This window comes from Durotheca rogersii (assembly GCF_024521655.1).
Source record: "Durotheca rogersii strain YMJ 92031201 chromosome Unknown GGS23scaffold_1, whole genome shotgun sequence".
NCBI classification, from domain to species: domain Eukaryota; kingdom Fungi; phylum Ascomycota; class Sordariomycetes; order Xylariales; family Xylariaceae; genus Durotheca; species Durotheca rogersii.
In genome coordinates this window covers 2453233-2476196 of record NW_026251232.1, presented here as the reverse complement: position 1 = coordinate 2476196, position 22964 = coordinate 2453233, and the positions used below count along the sequence as shown (strand labels likewise).

General features: G+C 54.1%; 5 protein-coding genes across 5 annotated transcripts; 4 read left to right on the top strand and 1 right to left on the bottom strand.

The window, feature by feature from the left end:
- Positions 1-3041: 3041 nt before the first annotated feature.
- GGS23DRAFT_33601 (uncharacterized protein) lies at positions 3042-5473 on the top strand. The gene is made up of 3 exons (XM_051512995.1): positions 3042-3503; positions 3606-3689; positions 3744-5473. The coding sequence occupies exons 1-3, from the start codon at positions 3178-3180 to the stop codon at positions 5260-5262; spliced, it is 1929 nt and encodes a 642-aa protein (XP_051377203.1). The 5' UTR covers positions 3042-3177; the 3' UTR covers positions 5263-5473.
- A 1158-nt stretch (positions 5474-6631) lies between these two features.
- On the top strand, positions 6632-11947 carry GGS23DRAFT_33514 (ARM repeat-containing protein). The gene is made up of 2 exons (XM_051512988.1): positions 6632-7077; positions 7134-11947. Exons 1-2 carry the CDS (start codon positions 6864-6866, stop codon positions 11630-11632), a joined length of 4713 nt encoding a protein of 1570 aa, XP_051377202.1. The 5' UTR covers positions 6632-6863; the 3' UTR covers positions 11633-11947.
- A 241-nt stretch (positions 11948-12188) lies between these two features.
- Positions 12189-13700, top strand: GGS23DRAFT_592264 (DHH phosphoesterase; the record flags this gene model as incomplete). The annotated part of the gene is made up of 2 exons (XM_051517858.1): positions 12189-12300; positions 12397-13700. 2 exons carry the CDS (start codon positions 12189-12191, stop codon positions 13698-13700), a joined length of 1416 nt encoding a protein of 471 aa, XP_051377201.1.
- Positions 13701-15034: 1334 nt separating this feature from the next.
- Positions 15035-17379, bottom strand: GGS23DRAFT_33494 (uncharacterized protein). The gene has a single exon (XM_051512987.1). The coding sequence runs from the start codon at positions 17231-17233 to the stop codon at positions 15185-15187; it is 2049 nt and encodes a 682-aa protein (XP_051377200.1). The 5' UTR covers positions 17234-17379; the 3' UTR covers positions 15035-15184.
- A 185-nt stretch (positions 17380-17564) lies between these two features.
- On the top strand, positions 17565-22387 carry GGS23DRAFT_545836 (DNA/RNA polymerase). Its single transcript, XM_051515002.1, has 2 exons — positions 17565-21935; positions 21994-22387. Exons 1-2 carry the CDS (start codon positions 17790-17792, stop codon positions 22042-22044), a joined length of 4197 nt encoding a protein of 1398 aa, XP_051377199.1. The 5' UTR covers positions 17565-17789; the 3' UTR covers positions 22045-22387.
- The last annotated feature ends 577 nt before the right edge of the window (positions 22388-22964 follow it).

Here is a 22964-nt window from a genome sequence, read left to right as displayed (position 1 = left end):
GATCTCTGACGGGCAAGGGAACGCGACGACAACAAAACGTATGTGTACCGACCGCCTACCCACGCATATATAGGTACCTATAGGTAGTATACATTATACATATGCATGCACTACCTATACGTATGCCTGGATGTCTGTATGTAGATATGTTATGCTTGTGTATGCACATAGGTATAGGTGGGCAATCTGTGAGGCGGCGCGGGAATCCAATGGATGCCCGTGCTAACGCCAAAGGAGTTAGAGCAATCGATGCAGCTCAAGTCGTCGGGTATGTCTTGCAGATCGGGACGGAGTCGGCCAAAATATAGGCTGAGCAGGGAGAGTGGCTTATTGAACTGGCTGAGGCGATATCCAGGCTTCCTCGGTCTCTACTTGCTTCGGGGTTTCAACGATATCGATTTGCCGCCCTCCCGTGTCACGGAACGCACCGAATTAGCAAATACGTGCACATCTTAATATGCACATTGCGAGTGAGATATACCTACTGAGTACAGGTACCTAACGCAGTACACACATAGGTTAGGTAGTTAACTTCGAGCACGTCTCTATGAGTATGGTTCGAGTTGGAAGTTAGGTTGATAAGTACCTACCTATATTCTTCCTGCGTCGACGACCTTCGTCTACGGTGTGAAGGAAACGTTTTGGGTCGGGATATATGGTAAGCATGCTGCCACTTGAAACGTGAGGTAAGCGTAAGCGCTTGGGTATATGGGGAGGTACGTAACCTGAGGAGGTAGACGCCTACACAGCCTGAACACACACACACACACAGGGGAGAGAGAGCATGACGCGTAAAACTGCCTTTTTATGAGTAGGAGGTACAGCAAATGAGGCCTTGGTGGCAGGACCTAGCTTTTTACGGTTCTTGCTCTACAGGTTGGTCGCGCAACCCTGGCACATGTTTGCGTTCAAAAATCGATAACCAATATCCGGCACGCCTTACCAATTATCTGTTATGCATTCTCTATTGTCCGAGGTGCGCTCTCACCGTTGAGATGAACTATCTAGGCCTATTTCCGGTCAACCTCGAGCAAGGTTAGCCCAGCTGACGGTACACCCTGATGCTGAAAATTACCTCCAACGCGGTTCGGCGAAGTCTGTCCGACTGGTTGTTCTCGCCATTGTTGCGGTGACAGACGTCTCGCGGCTAACTTTGACCGTATTCAAACACGGGCTATGCCGGCATACCGAAGTCAGCACCTGCCGGCGTGACGAGGTAAGGAGAGGACGGATGCAAAGAACGATCGACGATTCATTTATCTGGCCGGTGAACAAACTGCTTCGTCAGGACGTGGTGTTTTGCTTTCTCCTTCTAGGTCGAGGCGATCAGACGAGACAATCCATGTCTGGTAATTTTAAGGTGCTTCTGGGGCTTTGCCCGTTCTGGTCAAAACAACCTTCTCTTAGGTCGTGGCTTGCCAGGGCTCCCACGATGGTGCTATTCCTCATCCTTGTTGCTTGAATTTCAACACAATTTCCAGTGTTAGAGATTGTTCCACGTTTCGTGCGATACATCACTAAGCAGGGCTGTACGCCATGCAACCACAGGTATCCATTAAACCTTCTGGGTACCCGACATACATAGGTGTCGTTGGGCATATCACATACATATATACTACGTATGTACGGGGATATGGGAGGTCGTGACATTGCTAACTTCGGCACCTCACTTGTGATGTTTGTAAATGGTCCATGGAAACGGATTGATATATTGATTTGGGTGCAGAGGTACCTGCCATGTATGTAGCACGTACCTCGTGGAGCCCGTGGGCCGTACCCCAGGCTATCCATACATACCGGGTACCTCACCAAAGGTACCCAACTTGGTGCACAGATTGAGATGTGGCGGGAGCTGCTGCTAGTATTTCTTCCGTAGCTACCTACGTATCTGTGTACATATGCATATACATGCCAGGTACACGCAGCGGGTCGCAAACCTTGGCTGCGACCGAGGTGTTGATGCAGCTCGACGAAATCGCGCCTCATTGGGTGATATGCGTGCCAAGATCTGGCAGGGGAGCAAAGCGCAAGTGCCGCTATCGACATCCCTTATGTGTTGAAGGTACGTAAGTACACACTACATTGAGGTCGGGAAGATGGATATGGCAGGTAGCGACAGCAAACCCACCCATGCTAGGCCAGGCACAACTTGGAGGTGGTGCCCTTATGTCGGAGAGAAGAGAGTACCTGCTACCTGGGCATGCACACACATAGTCGGGCTTTCTGACGTACTCAGTACTACCCACCCTCTTTCGCGCAGGAAACAGGGAAAGGGGGACACGGATCTAGGGTAGGCGCAATCCTCATGAAGGAGCGACGCATTTGCAGGGCCCGCGGCAACACCAGAAGGCAGCGGCCCCCCTCTGGCGGCACGCATTATTGTGCACTGCCCGACAGCCCGGGGCCACCGTCTGGCCCAGTGAATGGTCCTCTTTCGAGATTTTCCGTTTGTGTTCTCTCCCTCCTGTTGTCTGTCAATCGATCGAGTCGCATATCCAAAACCTCGACCTCTTCCCACCCCCGATCCGCACCCTACGCACTCCGGATCTACGGTTTCACGACTCACCGTTGTGGCCGATTTTCTTTTCTTGATTTCCTTGTGTTATTCTTCGTTTTTGACGCCGTCGACCCGTATCTCTTGTAGAGGGGGCTGTTGCTGAATCCGCCTACAGTCCGGTCATCCTACTAAGAGTTTTGTTAATCTTGGGGTAGCCTCCGCCGTCGTGTCCTCATCTGAAGTGCGACCTGCAGTAATTGCCAGCTGCTACACGATCTTCGGCTCTGGGCCTCAGTCTTCGCCAGTCTCACTTTCTCCAACTGTACACACTCGTTCGTCGTCGGAAACACTAAAACATACAAGTCCATCGGTTCCCTGCCACCACGAAGGCACCACACAACCACCATTCTCTCATTCACCCCCCCTTTAGATCGACACCTTCAGATATCTACTTCGCCTCTTCACCCTCTTGAGCCATCGTTGCGACAGTTGTGTTTCCTCTGCCGACCTCCCACACAGCGACTTCATGAATTAAAAAAAAAAAGGCACGCACCATCAGCTTTTTCCGCCAGCACCTTGTTTCGATAAGCAACACCCAGTGGCTCTGGAAGATATCGAGGACACCATCAATTGGATCCAGCCCAGACTCAGTTGATTCGAACGGCATGCGGTATTGAGCAATGGTAGGAACGGGACGTCATGCATCCGCCGCACCAGTGATTATTCTTGCCTCCATCACGAATCCTATGAGTAATATCGCGACTCTGGACACCGAATCCTTCGAGCACCTCGACCAGAACGCCGCGATGGCATCGTCAAAATCATTGTGTGGTAGAAAGGCGACGGGCCGGATGGGATGGATGGCACGAGCAGCTGTTCTCTCGCTCCTTTCAACGGCGCCTGGTGCCACGGCTCAAGATCGGTGCATCCCCCTGACCGGCTCTACAACCTGCTCGGCTTTCCAATCGGCCTCCGTCTCGACAAATAGTTTCTTAGTCGGCCTATTGTGAGTCCACCTCGGTTTTCTATGACTTTATTGCTCATTTGCTTTCGCAATCGATTTGTATCTCAAAAGTTCACTTCGCATCGTAACTGACCGCGCTCCTAGCCCGTTTCTTCAGTACGTCTCAGACACGGCTTCCTTTGACCGTCAGTTCAGCCAATATCTCCAGACGGACTATGTCCGGAGGCAGTAAGTTCGATGGAAAATGCGTTATCGACACCTGAGGCTCACCTTGCGTCCCAGATATCAAACGCTGCTAGGATGTGGCAGCATCGACCTTGTCAACACCACTGATTTATATGCTCGCTTCACTACCTCAGTAATCTGTAATGCTATTATCCAAAATTCCGTTACCGCCTGCGGCTTATCGGAACGGGCCTCACGGCCCTTGTGTGCCGACTCTTGCGCTCACTATGCCGAGAGCGAAGCGTATCTAGCGGCCGACACTAATCTCTGTCCCAGTTCCAGCAATAATCGCCAGGATCAGATACGGGCCGATTTCGTCAACTGTGCCTTGCCGGCAGACTCTCTGTCGAGCAGTAGCTGCATACAGGGCATCGCGAACGAGCCAGACAATTGTGGGTACGGTAGCAGCACCATCGGATTGTGCTCGTATTGCGCATCGGGCGGTATTAATTCGACTGATACTTGCTGTTACAACTCCAACGTGGAACAGAGGTGTGCCAACGTTGTCCTGCCCACGATCACGTCGACTATAACTTTCGGCGCGCCAACTTCGACTGCTACTTCGGATAATACAGCGACGCCTGTGGAAGGAGAGTCGGCAAGGGGCGGCCTCTCGGGGGGCGCTATAGCTGGGATCGTCGTTGGATCCCTGGCTGGCGTGGCCCTCCTGGCCATCCTTGCCTTTATGTGTATCAGACTTAGAGGGCGCAGAGGGGGCAGCCAGAAGGGGAGTGTCTTGAACCAGCCGTCTCCCACTAGGAAAGGACTGCAGACTGCCCAAATTCCCGCGAATACGGCTCCCCAAGGGTACGAGATACTTCCCGGCGGCAGAATTGCCCGCATGTCAGCGTTGGAAGGCCATTCAGGAGAGTCATCATCGAGGCGTGGCGGGTCTAAGCACACAGGCTCAATGGGTGGTACAGCGGCAGCAGGTGCAGCAGGCGGATTTATGGCCGGAAGAAGAAGAGGGGGGGATAACCACTCGTCTTCTGACTCGTTCGGAGAGAGTCCTGGATCGGAGGCCCGTGTAGGCGTACTCCGGCCGCCGCCCATGAACATCCGTAGGAACGGTTCGTTGTCCAGCAACTCTGTGCTCGCAGGCGAAGATCCTCAATCACCAACTAGCGCCGGGGGAATGTCTTCGCCTCCCGGGGTCAACAGCCAACAATCAGAGCAATTGCCCTTTTTCAAGGACTATTACTCGCAAGACGACATCCACCCTGGCGAGCATGTTGCGGTCCTATGGGCTTATCAACCGCGCGCTTCTGACGAATTTTCCCTGGAGCGTGGCGACATGCTGAAAGTGGTTGGCATCTGGGATGACGGGTGGGCGACGGGCGTGCTCCTAGACGAGAGGGCAGATGAGTGGGAAGCACGGAGACAAGCTCAAAGGGACAGTGGGGTCTCACATACGTCGGGTCGTGGGCGAGATACGTCGCCTCCGATCAGCGGAGAGATCAAGGCATTCCCACTGGTCTGCGTCTGCCTACCTGAACATTGGAGGAAAACAATCGATGGCGACGGATCAACAGAAACCGGGTCCAGCGCGCGCCACCACGGCAGTCACCCCACCTGAACCTAATGATGAGGATCTTCACGCTTACTTATTTGATGGATTGACGAAGACATTTGCGTTTGCATTATTCCGGCGTTCAGGACTTTTGACTTGCGAACTTAGTTACGGTCTGAGCCCAGCACGGTATATCCTCTCCGTCCGTCCTCAGGTCCGTTCTTAGGTGTACCGACGGTCCGCACCTAGCCAACTTATACGCCCGCCGTCACCGAATTCCCCGCTAGAATTCTCTCTTCTTCGTCATGCATATAGACACGACAATTTGCATTGTTGCGATTGATACGCTTAATGCCTTCGATTCTACACAGCCTCGTTAACCCCATTCAAACGGCGCGTCACCTCGGATCACAACTTACCAGCGGGACCTCCGACAGGGCTGGTTAATACGTCTGCAGAGTTTTTGGCATGAGGATACGCGATCGATCCTACCTAATATGACGACTGTACACGACTGTGCCCTCACCTCTTCTACTCGATTTACTATATAACCTGGTCTGCCAGGGTAGACGTCGTCGGGGGGGGACAGCTGCCATGTCTTTTGATTCTGCTCCAGGGAGAGAGGCGAGGAGGGATGGTGACAGCCAAAAATGCATATGATGCTATCTATATGCCTACAAGACGAGCAGGGGATGAGAGGGATGAAGATCCCAGTGTATCTTCATTGGTGCCGTCAGAGGGATCTTTAGCTAGCCACATCCATACGGTATAGAGATGCTTCCGGGGCATCTCCCAGCCAACTAATGCCCGCCATCTCCGTTACTCAATAAGCGAACCCTGCCAACAGCAGTTCGTTTTAGAAATGTTTTGATTCGTGAAGCCAGCCAGTCGAGAACTGCATTGTCCTCTGGCTCCAGCGCGTAGGGTATTTTTGGGCGGGTGCCCCAGGTTGACTCGTGCGTATATATGTGGCCTTCATCTTCCGCTGACTGCCCAGGTTCTGGAATTCGGTGCCTTCGTCATGTGGTCTTGTGTGAAAGGTGATAATATATTAAGAAGATCTACCGCCAGGTACGTGCAGCCCAGGGCTGTATCTTCACAGGGTTTTGTGGCTAGCTGCTGGCTGGTCTAGTATGTCAAGGTCAATGTGTAGGTACCTTAGACACCGAATCTGCTCCTGCTAGGCCTGCCTACTTGTACTGCATTAGGTAGTAAAAGTACTTAATTATGGGTACCTAAGGCAGCTAGGCTAGGTACCTGGTACAGGTGGGTAGGTGCCTTAGGTAGACTGAGCTTCGTCACATCGTATCACGTTAGGGGGCTTTAGGGGGTGTATCACCGTACTTACTACCTACTACGTAGGTACCTACGGTAGGTACCTAACCTACCTCTAGTATTCATATGTCGTATGCAAGTCTCCCACTTCTCCACCACCGTCATTCCTAAGGATTACACAGCTTCGCTTAACTGCCTCGTGAGCAACCGGTGATACTCCCATTTACGAACACGACACCCAGCGAGCAATGCCCGTGGCGGCGCGCCTATTCCGACAGAGAGAAAGTACATGCGACTCCTCCCGGCACTCGTAGAATATCTCGAAGATGATTCATTTTCTTTACTGGACCACATCATCGGCTAGGTAGCACCGCCAGCTCGGCGTTTTCACGATGGGCAACAGCTACTCCCTCACTACGCCCTACGCTGGCGCCGCCGGCATCGACGTACCAGAGCTGTCAGACCTGGTTCACGAACGATCTATCGGTAGTGCTCGCTTCATGAAGAGCATCCGCGCTCGCCATCATGATGGAGTAGTTCTAGCCAAGGTCACCGTTAAGCCCTATACACCACTATCCCTGCGTGAATATGGCGACAAAATCCTCCGTGAGCAGTCTCCCTCCCTCTGGCCCAGGTCTATGCCTAGCTGACCGAAGTTCTAGAGGAGAGAAATAAATTAAGAGACGTCCCGAACGCGTTGGGCTTCGAGCGCGCGTTCGAAACCGAAGGAAACGCCTATCTCGTCCGACAATACCTATACAGCTCTTTGTACGACCGCATGTCCACGAGACCATTCCTCGAAGACGTAGAGAAGAAGTGGCTCGCTTTCCAGTTGCTGTGCGCGCTGAGGGACTGCCATTCCCGGGACATATACCATGGCGATATCAAAACGGAAAATATCATGGTGACGTCTTGGAACTGGCTGTACCTCACCGACTTTACAGGCTCTTTCAAGCCCACGAAGCTACCCGACGACAACCCCATGTTTTATTCCTATTTTTTTGACCTATCGGGTCGGCGCACATGCTATATCGCGCCGGAAAGATTTGTCGAGCACATAGAGAATCCCCAGACGCAGCTACAAGGACATAAGCTTACCTGGTCGATGGACGTCTTCAGTGCTGGCTGCGTCATTGCAGAACTGTTCCTGGAGACTCCCATATTCAGCCTTAGCCAAATGTTCAAGTACCGCCGTGGCGAGTATGACCCCGTGATCTCGCACCTTAGCAGGATACCAGATCAGGGTCTACGGGAAATGCTATCGAGCATGATTCAACTTGACCCCGAGAAACGGTACTCTGCAGAGCAGTACTTGGATTTCTACAAAGCCAAGGTGTTTCCGGAGTACTTTTACAGCTTCCTCCACCAGTACATGGAGCTAATTACTGATCCAAGTTCTGGAAGGGCGCCCATTTCCGGATCCGCGAAGAATCTAGGTGAAGCCGACGAACGCATTGACCGGGTCTTCTATGACTTTGACAAGATCTCGTATTTCCTAGGTTACCAAGACGATAAAGAGCCATCACAGCTTGCATACTTCACACCTCGACTTGGCCTAGGTCTCTTCCCCGTACGACTAAACATACCGAATAATGAACACTTTACCACCGCAAGGAGACAACTTCCCGCCGACGATGGGACTCTTATTTTTCTTACCCTTGTCGCTGCCTCTTTACGGAACACTGCTCAAGCAGCATCAAAGATCAGAGCCTGCGACATCCTGTTAGCATTCTCCGAGAGATTATCTGACGAGGCAAAGCTTGATCGAGTTCTGCCGTACCTGATGACTTTGTTGAATGACGACGTGGATCTCGTCGCCATCGCGGCCCTCAGATCAGTCACTCAACTTCTGGCTCTCGTAACAGTTGTTACGCCGGTTAATGCCCACGTCTTCCCCGAATATATCATGCCTAGACTCCAGGTCTTTTTGTCAGGCGCCTCCAGACAACCCATCATGGGGAAGGACCGTAGAGAACCGAGTGCCCTAGTTCGAGCTACGTATGCATCATGTCTAGGCAGCCTCGCCACGACAGCCTCGAGGTTTCTAGAGTTGACGGCCATCCTACGGGCCGAGGGATCCATTAGCACCGCTGATCCCGAAGTGGAGGCTGGAAGCGACCCCGAGGCTGCTTTTGATGGATTGTTCGACAATGCTCAAAGCGAACTGGTGGAGCTATTTGAAACCCATGCTAAAGCGCTAGTGGAGGACTCGAACGCCTCTGTACGCCGAGCATTTCTCAGCTCCGTTCCAGAGCTCTGCATGTTCTTCGGCAGTGCGGAGTCCAATGATATAATCCTCACCCACCTCAATACCTACCTCAACGACCGAGACTGGATGCTGAAATGCGCCTTTTTCGATACCATCGTTGGCATTGCTGCCTTCCTCGGCAGTACTAGCCTAGAGGAGTTCAGCCTACCGCTGATGGTCCAGGCTGTTACCGATCCGGAAGAGCATGTCGTTCAGGCTGCGTTGCACTCTTTGGCCGAGCTGGCGAATTTAGGTCTCTTATCGAAGGCAAAGACTTGGGAACTAATCGACGTTGTTGGCCGCTTCACTATGCACCCGAACCTGTGGATCCGGGAATCAGCAGCAGAGTACATATCTAGTGCTGCGAAACTGCTGTCGCCCGCAGATATCAGGTGTATTGTTCTGCCTCTCGTTAAGCCTTTCTTGAAGCCATCCATAATCCCCGACTTTTCCGAGATCTCTCTGTTAGATGCGTTAAAGAGACCTCTGTCAAGGTCTGTATTTGACCTGGCACTCTCATGGGCGCAGAAAACAGATAGGGGGTTGTTCTGGAAGGCTGTCCGGCAACAAAAGCAGTCGACATTTACAATCGCATCTACGGCGCTAGCGGTCCGGGCGTCCCGCGATATGCAGCCTCAAACGCTCAATAAAGTCTTGCGGAATGACGAGGACGAGCAATGGCTGGCACGGCTTCGGAATATGGGAATGATGCCCGACGACGAATTCAAGCTCCTCTCCCTGAGGGAGTTCATTTGGCGCTTAAGCCAGATGAAAAATCGTGACTCGATTACTCAAGATAACATCGCCACGTCCCTGAATAATATCATCCCTCTTAGAAGCTTAAATGTTAAAGTGCAGACGATAATGTTCGACGAAACAAGTGCCCTTGAAGCGCCAACGTGGCAACAGCAGCGAGGCTTGGATTCGGACAAGGGCCCGTATACTATCGCCGACGCCCTATTAGATGCGTCGATGACCATCGATGAGCCAGTCGGGAGGAGGCGCCGTGCCGCTATCAACAGCCACCGCTCACGATTTAGCAGTCGGACGGGGGCGATTTCGCCAAGGGCCGGAGATAACAAGGCATTATCGCCATCGCGAACTCAACCATCGTCGCCGGTCGACAGTGCTGGCTTTGAGGAAGCACGCGGGGCCTCATCGGCAAAGCGTGGCGCAGGTTCCCAGGACGACGATGCGTCCATTTCAGATGCCCCATATTCTACACGAAGGATCATTCGTCACCAGTCGAGCGCCTTGGATCTCCTCAACAGGAAAGACAGTAGCAGGTCCGTTGCAGAGACGGGAACGACCGAAGCAAATGCGTTCGGTCAAGTCGAGGGCCCCTTTGCACCAAACCCGCCACCCCAGATCACGATTCCTGATCACTTTACCGAGGATGGGAGGCCGGGGGTCCGGCTGCGCGCTCCTCACACGTACGAGGGTAACGACCCTAGCATATTGAAGATGCTAGATAATATGTACATCGACAACTACCCGCATGATGTCACTCAATTTGGGCCCCTCGTTTCTCCTATCACGAGGAGGAAGGTTAGCAAGGCGAGCGGACAGCCTATCGAGGAAGCGTGGAGGCCAAGCGGCAACCTTGTCGCAACATTCTCTGAGCACACGGGTGCTATCAATCGCGTTTTGCCGTCCCCCGACCACCTATTCTTTATCACTGGCGGCGATGACGGTTGTGTCAAAGTCTGGGACTCGTCGCGGCTCGAACGCAACGTTACCCACCGTGCGCGCCAGACTCATAGACATGCTCCGGGTGCCAGGGTTGTCGCTCTGTGTTTCATCGAAAACACTCATACTTTTGTCAGTTGTGATACTGATGGTAGAGTTCACATCGTCAAAGTTGATACAGTGGCGACGGGCGGAGGGACGAAGTATATCCGCCAGCGACTTCTACGCGAGTATCAACTTCCGACGGGCGAATATACCGTCTGGTGCGAGCACTTCAAGCAGGAACTGAATTCGGTGCTCGTGCTCGCAACGAATCGGTCTCGTATCCTCTCGATGGACCTTCGAACCATGACGCTTCTGTACGTTCTCGAAAATCCGGTGCATCATGGCACACCGACGTGTTTTTGTATCGATAGAAAGCGCAACTGGCTCCTTCTAGGTACATCGCACGGTGTCTTGGATTTGTGGGACCTGCGGTTCAAGATGCGACTTAAAGGCTGGGGTCTGCCAGGCAAGTCGGCCATATATCGCTTGAGCCTCCATCCTACCAAGGGTCGAGGGAAATGGGTATGCGTGGCAGGCGGCACGGGCCTAGGGGAAGTGACGGTTTGGGACCTCGAGAAAACGCAGTGTCGGGAGATCTACCGCACAGGCGGATCGAAGGAGGGGCCCAAAGAGTACAAGCCGTGGGACATTGACGAAGATAAGCCGGAGAGCATGCTTGGCCGCTTCGCGACAAATATCGAGCCTGCAGCCAGCGGCAACGCGGATCGGGGGGTCCGAGCGATGGTGGTCGGCTCCGGCGCTATGGAAGATCAGCGTGACGTGCGTTACGGGTACATCTTAACCGGCGGCTCGGACAAGAAACTCCGCTTCTGGGATCTGATCCGCATCGAGAGCTCGTGCGTGTTCAGCGGCTTGCAGAATGACGATGCTAAACCCGTCTTCGTCACGGTCAACACGCCGAATCAGCCCGGACTGGGCTTGAACGTGGAGAGACATGCCAAGGGGGGAAGCGCGATGGGCGGAGAGCAGAAAGGCGCCAAGAGCGGGAAGACGGGGAACAGCAGAGAGAAACCACCCAGACACACCGTCATATCTGTAGAACAGGGACAGCTGTTGAGGAGCCATATGGATTCGATCCTGGATGTGGCGGTGCTGGAAGTGCCTTATACGATGACGGTGAGCGTAGACCGGTCCGGCGTCATATTTGTCTTCCAATAGGAATTGGACTTGTTACAGGCCGGCGTCGGAGCAGGGTATTGGCTTGTAGGTAGAGAAATAGGGCAACGGATAGGCAGAGACGTCGTATGAGGTGTGGAAGCGGCAAGTAACGACGACGAGGCAACGCATGCGGTTATGATACAATGGCTCTGGTGGTTGCGAGTATTTGCCTCGTAGCCAGGTGTTATATTAGGTACCTGTAGGATGCAGTAATTCCCGCTGTTCCAGGTACCTTGGGGTAGTTCAATCTGGCTCTCATACCCTGAATTGGGTGGATGGGAATACGTACGGCCCGCAGTATATAGTAGGTAAGTACCTTGCATCTTATCGATACTGTTCCCTGCCAGACTGCCTGTCAACCACACACCTGCCTCCTAACCTACCTACGTCCTGATAGACTATGGCGGGATACCTACCTGGTGCGCATACACTAGGGACCTCGGCGACGACACCCGCCACAATAGCAGCACAGTCAACCCTCCGGCATCCCCAGGGTGTTTTGGATCTGCCGTCTGCCAGTATTTACGGTGGCCGGCTGAGTGTGCCCTCCGAGAAAATGTCGCCGAAAACTCTCAAGGCCTTCCTAGCCACTGCGCGGGCCGCCCTAGCCGCTCCGCCATCCAAGCATCCGGTTCCCCTTCACTTCGTCGTGGGCAACGAGTCAGCCGGTAGGTGAATGCCCCGCACCGCCGCTTGTTTGGTTGCTACGCATACCGTAGCATGGGTGTCGTGTGCCTGACGGGAACTTGCGCCCGCTCGCCTAGATCTCGACTCTCTGTGCTCGACGCTCCTCCTGGCCTACTTCCGGAGCTACCCGCACGGCAGCGGCGGCGACGGTGGTCCGCTGCACATCCCGCTGTGCCACCTGCCGCGTGAGGATCTCGCGCTGCGCCCGGAGTTCGGGGCGGTGCTCGAGCGCGCCGCCGTCACGCCCGACGACGTGCTGACGCTGAGCGAGCTGCCCGGCTCGGGCGGAGCGGCCGCCGCCTCCGCGCCGCTGCGCCCCGAAGACACGAACTGGCTGCTCGTGGACCACAACGTCATGACGGGGCCGCTGGGGCGCGCGTACGGCGGCCGCGTCGCGGGCTGCGTCGACCACCACGAGGACGAGGGCGCGGTCCCGTCGCGCGCGGTCCCGCGCGTGATCGAGCGCTGCGGCAGCTGCATGAGCCTGGTCGTTGATCAGTGCGCCGGCGCGTGGGCGCGGATGTCGTCGGCGGAGGAGGACGGCGACGGGAGTGCTACTGCCGCCGCCACTGCCGCCGCCACCACCGGCGGTGGGGGGGGCGGAAGTGCCGCGGTTGACGCCCAGCTCGCGTACCTGGCGCTGGCGCCCATTCTCGTCGACACGGCGAACCTGGGCAACGCCGACAAGACGACGGCGCGCGACGAGAGCGCCGTGGCGATCGCCGAGGCCAAGCTTCGCAGCCGCGGCGTCGCGTACGACCGCCGCGAGTTCTTCGACCACGTGTCGGCCCTTAAGGAGGACATCTCGCGCCTCTCGCTGCGCGACGTCCTGCGCAAGGACTACAAGGAATGGGTCGAAGAAGCCGCGGCCGCCGCGGCCGCCGCCGAGGCGGGCGCGAGGCCCGAGGTTGCACCTCTCAAGCTCGGCACCTCGTCCGTCCCGCAGCCCTTTGCCGGCCTCGTGCGGAAGGCGGCGGCGGCGGAGGAGGAGGAGGAAGAGGAGGAGGAGGAGGCCGAGGCCCGGTTGGTCGCCGAGCTCGAGGCGTGGGCTGCGGAAAAGGGGCTCGACGTGCTAGCCGTGCTGACGGCCAGCCGGGCCGGGGGCGAGGGCGGCGCCTTCGTGAGGGAGCTCCTCGTTTGGGCGCGGACGGGTCCCGAGGTCGTGCGGGCCATGCGGGCGTTCGCCACGGCCTGCGGCGCCGAGCTGGGCCTGGGTACTTGGGGGGGCGGTAAGCTAGACGTGTCAGGGGATGGAGATGGGGGTAGCAGCTGGAGGAGGTGCTGGACGCAAGCCCGGGTCGAAAATAGTCGTAAACAGATCGCGCCGATGCTCAGGGAGGCGCTGAGGGGAGCGTTAAAAGAGCGGACGGAAACGATGTGAGGGGCCGCGTGAGGGGCTGGCTGTGCTGCTACTTGCGGTTTCGCGTCTAGACTCTTACGATGCCAAGGACCAAATGATACTTTCGCGGGAAAACCAAAGAGAGAACCGTTAGTAGGCGCGAGCGATCAATGGGGTCAGGCCTATAAGTCGTTAACCGGCATTCATTGGTCTATACGAGCGAGCGCCCTAGGCCTTAAATATGTACACGTATACGGAGTCCTGTTCCCTCGTTCTCCCGGCCGTTTCCTCCATGGACGAGACTTGGACATGAGAACCTTACAACACGACAGCGACGGCCTCAAACCACTTAGCAAGACGTCACCCCTGCTAGGTAGTCTGTAAGTCGACCACGGGCTCCCCCCATCTGTGATGTGCTAGTCGCTAAAGTCCTCGACCCGGAGAGCGTCGACGCCGCACTTCAGCACCGTCGCGCAGAATAACGTGTTTCTCTCCGGCGCCCAGCCCCGAGCCTTTCGCATGTACCTACGTCTGACACGTCGAGCCCTGAGACCCCAACCCCCGGGGATCTGTATTCTCTCAAATCGGACTCTCGGGAGTCTGTTAGCATACTCCCGACGAACGCGTATGCGGGAGATCTTGTCGGCTGGTGTCCCCCCCCCCCCCCTCCTTATCTATTCCTATAATGCCGAGCAATACGTTTAGGGAGCGCAGAGGCAAGCCGGGCTAGGAAGATACGGAATAGTTACGTTTGATTAGATCCAGGACACACGACTTCGCGGTCAGCTACCGCAAGCCACCAGAAGTAGATTCCGGTATATTGTTGCCCCGTATCGCTTGGAAGGTTGTGTCGTCGCCACGGCCTACTTCCAGGTTGCAACGAAGCGGCTACCTAATGTCGCTGATAAACTGCTCCCCACCGCGTCGATCTTCTCGTCTCGAAGGCCCCCTTTTCTCAGCCGCAAAACCACTTACATGGATAACCACCTGGGGCAATCTCTAGTTAGGTAATCAGTCCATGTTGTTAAGGGGCCAGTGGGTATACATGGCCAGTTCTCCTTGGCAGCGATCTGCAGGTTGTCGTTACTAACCCTGCCGTCGGGTGGGGTGCGTGTATGATTCGCAGCGGCCTCACAATGCAGCCACCTCCACGATATACGTGGGCCCGGCCCCGCGACGGATTGTCGTTGGGGTCGGTGTGACGAGTAGGAGCCGAGGATTTCATGGTGGTATGGGAAGCTGAAGCCACCTTATCTCATCGATCGAAGGCGAGGCAAAGAGTTACTGGCGTACATCGACAGCCTGAAGGAGTGCGCGGATTATTGCCGCAAGAAGAAAGTCCCTATGGTTGACACGAACGAAGCAGAGCGGATTCGAAGTGATCCTGGGGCGAAATTGAGAAGATATGCGGGTTTCAAGGAAGGTCGCTAATTTACATCGAGGGTGCTATTAGCTGTTGCTGTGGACGAAAACCTGGCGATGTTGCTGAAGCTTCAATCGCACGTAGGGCGCTAACATCACCCGTTTTAGCGGGCTAGGATTTGAATGTCTCTCAAGAGCCTCACAAATTCCCTTTTAGCCAATCTCCCCTGGGCCGTGGCATTTTTAGACATAGACTCGAAAATGCGTTCGGCATGGGGATCTGCGAGACGAATGCACTGCATCAGCGCCGTCAGCACTGCGCCGCCAGGTCGCACAGGCGGGTCTTCCGTCAGCATTTCCTGGAAACACCTCCTCAGTATCATGGTACATAGTACTGGCGAACGTGTAGCAGCGGCCAGTTCGTAAATCCGAATGTACATGGCTGCCGATCGAGGCCGTAGGTATTTTGGGGGTATGCGCCAGACGTTCCAAACCCGTTCCCAATCACGCCGTCGGGCGTATGCTTCCATTAGTCTGATGAGAAATGGCTCGTCTATGCAGGGTAGGTCCGCTTGTAGCAGAAGGTCCTCCAGTCGTCGTATCAGTTGCGGCGACTCGGACCGCTCAATTGACCGAGCCGTCGCTTCAATGATGGTGACGATTATATCATTAGCAAGAACCGGATGTCCGCGTTGTTGCACCGTCTTCAGTAATTCGAGGGCGAGCTTGGTCTTTTCGCGCTGACCAGAAGAATTTGAACTGTATATGCAAGTCAGCAGCTGCAAATACTGCTTTCTAGTAGCCTCGATGCCGTATAAGCGCATCTCCCTGACGAGCTGCTCCACATCCTTAAACATATCGACGGGAACAGTTGTACTATTCTCGTATGCCTGAGTCTGAGTGGCAAGACGGAATCCCCAGCTCATATATGGGGGGAGACCTTGGCACACAATCTGAGATAATCGAAGAAAGTGCGTTTGCGTGGCTTGTTGGTCTGATACACCGGGGGGCTGCTGGGCTGAAAACGTAGGCGGCTCCTCAAGACAAGCTTGAAGAAGTTGGAAGACGCGATGTTTTTGGAGAGTATTGTACTTGAGAACTTTGCTAAGCGCTTCGTTCGTGTTAATATCCAATAGAGGTTCAAACCCTGCTGATTCTCCGGTAACTGTCCGCTCCGTTGAATAGAATCGCGCTTTGCCATACGGCGCCCCCCTGAAAGTGTCCTCGAAACGACCGCTCCCGGGCACCGTAGTTGGATAAGAGGTTAATGACGTAGACTCCTCTGGAAGCTGGAGGTCGTTCGAGTTCGATTCGGGGGCGCCACCAGCCAGCCGATGTAAAGCTTGGCCCCAGAGAGTCTCAAGGCCCATCTCAGCCCTTCGGGACTCGGTCATTATTTGAACAATGACGGTGGATCCATGGTGTGAAAGACCAAACCCGGCGACACGCCCATCGTCAGCGACTACAGCAGACTCCTCCGTGCCACGGCCGATTGTGCCAAGGTTGACACAAATCCAGCCGGTCTTAATACCGTCGTCTTCCTCATCTTCTGTCCTCCCTAGGAGTTTCGCGCGCTTGGCTTTCCGGCGCAACTTCAGCTTGCGCTCGTTGGGCCCTAGCAGGCCATCAGCATGAGCATGGATATGATGCTTGGCCCGTAACCATCGCAGCAGGCGCCCCGCGGACACGTTCAGGTGGCGTTCGCTTCGCGCAGTGCCGAATAGCATGAAAAGATTCGGGCCCAAGGCAGGGGGTGGATCCAACTCTCGAAGATCTAGTAATGAAAGATCGTGAAGACCTAAATCCTCCGAGATATATCCTAACAATGCACGTACAACGGTAGGCGATCCCTCTGGCACCTCGGGAAGTGGGGGTGGCTCAATGGGAGCGACATGCCTTGGGGGTTCGACCTGAAGGTACCAAGGAATGGCAGCCAAGTTTGATTCTTCTGCGGCAGCCTCGTGCTGATGGTTGTCAAGAGCGCCATGCTCGTCGGGGTGCTCCTCAGCTGGCATGGGGTCAGATAAAGGCTCTCTCCAAATGGTTTGTGACGAAAAATTCCGGCCTGGTATGGCCGTATTTGTTAGGAAGCGGTAGCGGAGGAGACTGGCTCTCGTGCTAGGTAGGGTACTGGTGGGATGGGTAAAAAATTTGAGAACGGCTAGGCGGCAGTGAGAGCAGCCAGGTTGGGTGAAAACGCGACGAGCTACCATTGTATCTAGTTTCAGGCCTGGGAATATCTTGAAAGCTGCTCATGAGGCATTTCTAGATTTGCAAGCTGCTGTAGATGGGCTGGTTCTTGCAATATTCGCCCAGAACCGTTTACGGGGATCGTGTAGGGAGTTGAGGCAGATAGAGGCATATAGGTGGTGCTGTTTCAAACCGAGGTACCTATTATGCCAACCATTACGTAAGCTTTGCCAAAGTGCCTGACCTACCTGTAAGCGCCAATCAGATACCCCAAATCGCCTGCTTAAACAGGTAGCCCACTTTGATTATCGATAAGACAAAATTTTTGGATCTAGACCCTCACAATCCAAGCTCGCCTCCTCACCAACCCCAAATCTAGCCGATTCTTAACATTGAACAGAGTCACTCTTCCTAGACAGCCCTGCCCTTATACCTTCTCGAGGTTCTATCTTCCACTTGGCTCATCCACACCCGCATTCATGTTATAACCACGTGGAACCCCTCTCGGCAGCTTCGAAAGTCTGTTGAGGTTGTCCTTCCTTCCTCCCTCCCCCACCTTCTCGATACCCCAACATCACCATGATGTTCCTGAGACCTCCTCCCGTTCGACGGAGCCTTTTGTCGTCTCCGCTCGGCTCAGCAAGATGGCGCCAGTCCGTTGCTAGGCATACCTCTCTTCAATCCCTCCACATGTCAAGCCCCAAACTCCTGATTGCCCTTGCGGAGGCACTACCCAGGAGAAGGAAGATGCTCCAAGATGTCCCCGGTCCTGCTTTTCGAAGACCTCTAGCCACAGCTATAGGCGATCCCACGCGACAAGGCGATATCGCGTTTGCCCATCTCCAGCCGCCGATCCCCGCCGATTACCCGCACCCTTCGTCGTCACATCTGCGGCCGTACGACCTACGTGCCTTCGACCCTTCCTCACCATTACTCATCAAGATCGCAGATAACCCTACCCCCCGCGCGAGGACGTCCCCGCACGGCGTACCGGGTGGCATTGAGGAAATGCTCTCACTTTTCGACGCTTACATACAGGTAGGCAAGCCGGAAAGGGCCGCCCTCGTCCTAGAGAGGTTCAGCGAGTTCGGGCTTCACCCAGGCTACGACCTGACTTCGCTTCATAATCGATACCTGCGCGCGTCTATCGATAGGGCGTTCGAACAGCCTAACTCCAAATGGGCTCGGTCCCTTCATCGATGGTATGAGCTGCACATCCGAGGCAAAAGGATTCCTCAGACATCCGAAACTATTGCCTGCATGCTGAAGGTGTCTCTTCTATCTGCTCGAGGGCCGCAACTGTCACGGCTTGTGGATCGGTACATGGGTATGATGCCTGAGGATGGCATATATCAGGTACTATCAGAGGTGGAAATCTTGTCTCAACAAGACTTTGGTACTATCACAAGTATATACAAGCCCGCGTCTGATATTTTAGGAGGTCTGGGGTTCGAATCTCTCCAGGAGCCCCACCAAGGTGGTTCAGACCACGCATCAGCCGAACGGCCGGGATCAGATACCGTCCCCGAGGTCAGGCCTGTTCCACAAAAGGGACTCGGCCTTAAGTCGTTACGCGGAGTCCTATCTTTTTTCACGAAAATCGAGGGTCAGGATATATCTAAGCTCTCACTTGCCGAGCGCCGAGAAATCCAGTCTCGGCTAGAGGAGGACTCCGTCGAGGCCGCCATCAACCGATGGAAGGAAGAAAACAAAGCCCTTGCGAAAATAGGACTGTCCACAGTATTGTCTCAGCCCGCATTGAACGCGCAATTGTACGAATGGCATTGTGCCCTAGAACAGAGGATGGAGGAAGAGCTGGTGCTCGTGGAGGAGTCGGAGGCGCGCGACCGAAAACGCGCGGATGATCAGGACCGTTGCATATATGGGCCGTTCTTGAAGCAATCGACCCCGCCGAGACTTGCTGCGGTTACGATCATGGGTGTCCTAAACGGCATTACGACTAGTGGTTCCAGCAGTGGCGCCCCATTATCCACACTACTTAATTCGATAGCTAAGATGGTGGAGGATGATATAAAGCATCAAAAAGTCCAAAAAAAACAAGACGAGTTCAAGGCGAACCTACGGGAGAGGAAAAAGGCCTATAAACTGGCTAAGTCTTCTGCGACTGCCCCGACTACTACAGAGACTCCGACTGCCCCGACAGAGACTCCGACTGCATCCAATATTGTGAAGGGTCCTGTTTTCGAAACTAGGACCTGGCCGGTGCTGATTAGAACCAAGGTTGGTGCTGCTTTGCTGGCCGCTCTGATAGATGTTGCGAAGGTGAACATAGTCCGCGAGGACCCGGAAAAGAAAATCCTCGTCAGCCAAATACAACCGGCCCTGACTCACACCACGGTTTTTCGAAAGGGGAAGAAGGTTGGCGTGCTCATACCGAACAAATTCCTCCTCGATCTCATGAAACGGGAACCGCGCGGCGAATTCCTTGCGAGACACCTGCCGATGCTTGTCGAACCAGAACCTTGGACCAAATTCGACAAAGGGGGCTTCATTCAGTACCCGTCGCATCTAGTGCGAGTTAAAAATGGCGAGAAGGATCAGAGAGTCTATGCTGAAGCCGCCCTCGAGAGAGGAGATATGGAGCAAGTCACCAAAGGCCTTGATGTCCTGGGTCGAACGGGATGGCGGGTCAACAATCTCGTTCTCAATGTGATGCTCGAAGCATGGAACACCGGCGAGGGAATAGCGAATATTCCCCCGCTGAATCCCAATATCCCGATTCCTCCAGAGCCTACGTCAAACGATAATCCTATCGAGCGGCGGACATGGATTAAAGCTGTGAAAGTTGTGGAGAACACCAAGAGCGGCCTGCACTCGGAGCGTTGTTTCATGAATTTTCAGCTTGAGATTGCTCGGGCTTTCAAGGACCAGACTTTCTACTTCCCGCACAACATGGACTTCCGAGGACGCGCCTACCCAATCCCAGCCTATCTCAACCATATGGGTGCCGATCATGTTCGAGGGTTACTCTGTTTCGCTAAGGGCAAGGAACTCGGCAAACGAGGGTTGCGGTGGCTCAAGATCCACCTGGCAAATGTGTTCGGCTACGATAAAGCCAGTTTGACGGAACGGGAGTCATTTGCTACAGAGCACCTCGATGATATCCAGGATACCGTCACCAATCCTCTCACAGGGAAACGATGGTGGCTTGAGGCCGAAGATCCGTGGCAATGTCTGGCTACCTGCTTCGAATTGAAAGCAGCCCTAGACTCGGGCGATCCCACCAAATTCGTATCTCACCTCGCTATTCACCAAGATGGAACGTGCAATGGATTACAGCATTATGCCGCCCTCGGTGGCGATACGTGGGGCGCCCAACAAGTGAATTTGGAGCCTGGAGACCGACCCGCGGATGTTTATTCCGCAGTGGCAGAGATGGTCAAGGAGAGTATCGCGAAGGATTTGGAGGTCGGTAACGACCTCGCAAAAGCGGTGGAGGGAAAAATAACAAGGAAGGTTGTGAAGCAGACCGTCATGACGAACGTCTATGGTGTTACTTTCATTGGAGCCAAGGCTCAAGTGTTGAGGCAACTTGATGCAGCCCACCCCAAGCTGAAGGAGGAGACAGGTGTATCCACGATCTTGCTTGCGTCTTATATTGCCACAAAGATTTTCGAGGCCTTGTCGACTATGTTCCGCGGAGCTCACGACATTCAGTACTGGCTTGGAGAGTGTGCCGCACGCGTCTGCCGTTCTATTACCGCAGAACAGATCGATCGGATTGCGAATGGAGAAGTACCCGTCAAGAAAAAGAAGACGGGAACGGCAAAATCGGCAAAATCGGCAAGATCGGGGCTCGACGAACTCCTTGTCCATCTACGGTCGACAATTGTCTGGACTACACCCCTCCGCATGCCCGTGGTTCAGCCATACCGCAAGAGCGGGGTCCGGGTTATCACTACCAGCCTTCAGGATCTCACTCTACAAATTCCTGACCGCTCCGATCCCGTCCACCGGCGCAAACAGCTCCAAGCATTCCCCCCAAACTTCATTCATTCTTTAGACGCCAGCCACATGTTACTCTCCGCATTGGAGTGTGGTGAAGTCGGCCTCACATTTGCAGCGGTTCACGACTCTTTCTGGACGCATGCTGCCGACGTTGACGTTATGAACCGCGTCCTCCGCGACTGTTTCATCAGAATACATAGTGAAGACGTCATCGGGCGTCTCGCTTCCGAGTTCAGAGCGAGGCACAAAGACTCCCTCTATCTAGCTACGATCGCCCGGAACTCTAAGGTTGGGCGGGCGATAGCCGCACTCCGCAGACGGACGAAAATATCGATCAAGGATGAGCTAGTTTTAGAGCTCGAGAGACAGCGGTTGTTAAGGTCGTCGGACCCCGAGGAGGTTGAGAAAGGCAAAGCGATGGAGACTCCCGCCAGAATCTTCGATGAGTTATCGGCGGCACAGCCCCTATCAAGCGGCCACGATATGGAGGAATTAGGGCTGGGAAACATCCCTAAGGGAAGTACAGCATCTGAATCAGAGCCAAGCAACGTGGAAGACGGGTCCACCACTCTGGATTCCGACGACGTCGACGTGGGTTCTCGATCTGGAAATGCGGAATACTACAAGGCCCTGAGGTCTACCACCCCTTTTGAGTCACAGCTTTCCGGCACCGACCCGGCAAAAGCGAAGCCGAAACCCTCAACAACGAAAAGCAGCATATGGCTCCCACTAGTCATCCCTGATATTCCTCAAAAGGTGAGTAGCCCCGTCCCTCGCCTTGAATTTATCAATCTGGGCTGACGAAGACGTGTAGGGCGAATTTGATGTGAGACGTCTGAAAGATAGCCAGTACTTCTTCTCCTGAGATGGTTATGATGAGGTGGCCCGAGGAATCATACGCCTACAATAGTTTCATAGTTAGCGGTGTTGGGGACATATATACTGCATTAGATGTGAATGCATTCATCCGGCGCTTGATGATAAGATGCGCTGAGGTGCGCGGTAGGGGAAGGAAAAGCTCGGAGTTGCACTGTGTTCGCAAGAACTTTGTATATTTTGTATAGTACATAACACTTGGATGAGGCCAAAGACGGGATGAGAGCCAACCGGACCACAGTCGGACGCATGCGAAAAACGAACCGTCCACTCCTCCCACTGTATGCAGACTTGGCAGATGCTAGCTACATAGAAGGAGAAACCAAGAACCTACCCATAAGTATTGAAGCATTTCGTTCAGCTCGATCCACGAAAACGCCACACTGGAGCCCTTTCGTTATGAGACAGCGGGAGAGAGGGTGAGAGGAAGGGGAGCCGTGATGTGATAGTCACTGTACGTACGCCCAACCGTAACGACACAACAAGGTCGGGCAAGTTCTAACTGTAATATAAATCCTACCACGAAACTTCGTCAGCCTGCTCATCTCCAGAAGGGCAGGTATACACACTTCATCCACATAGGAGAGGTATTGAGCTGAAGGTTAGCCGGACGTAAAGCACGACGAGTGAAATGATCCTATCCGGAGGATAGTTATAATACGCATAACCCCCTGTTATGCTGATTAATTACGGGGTTAAATACCCCTGTAAATAGCCCTGTAAATAACCCTGTAAATAACCCTATAAATAACCCTATAAAGGGGTATCATTTAGGGGAAACTCTGTTTTTACTGGCTAAAAAACGCGCTATAGGTTCCTAAAAATGCGTATACCTAATAAAAACGGCGGGATAAATAGAGGTTTTCTTATTTAGCGTATTCCTATTACCTCCTAAGATCCCTACGTATA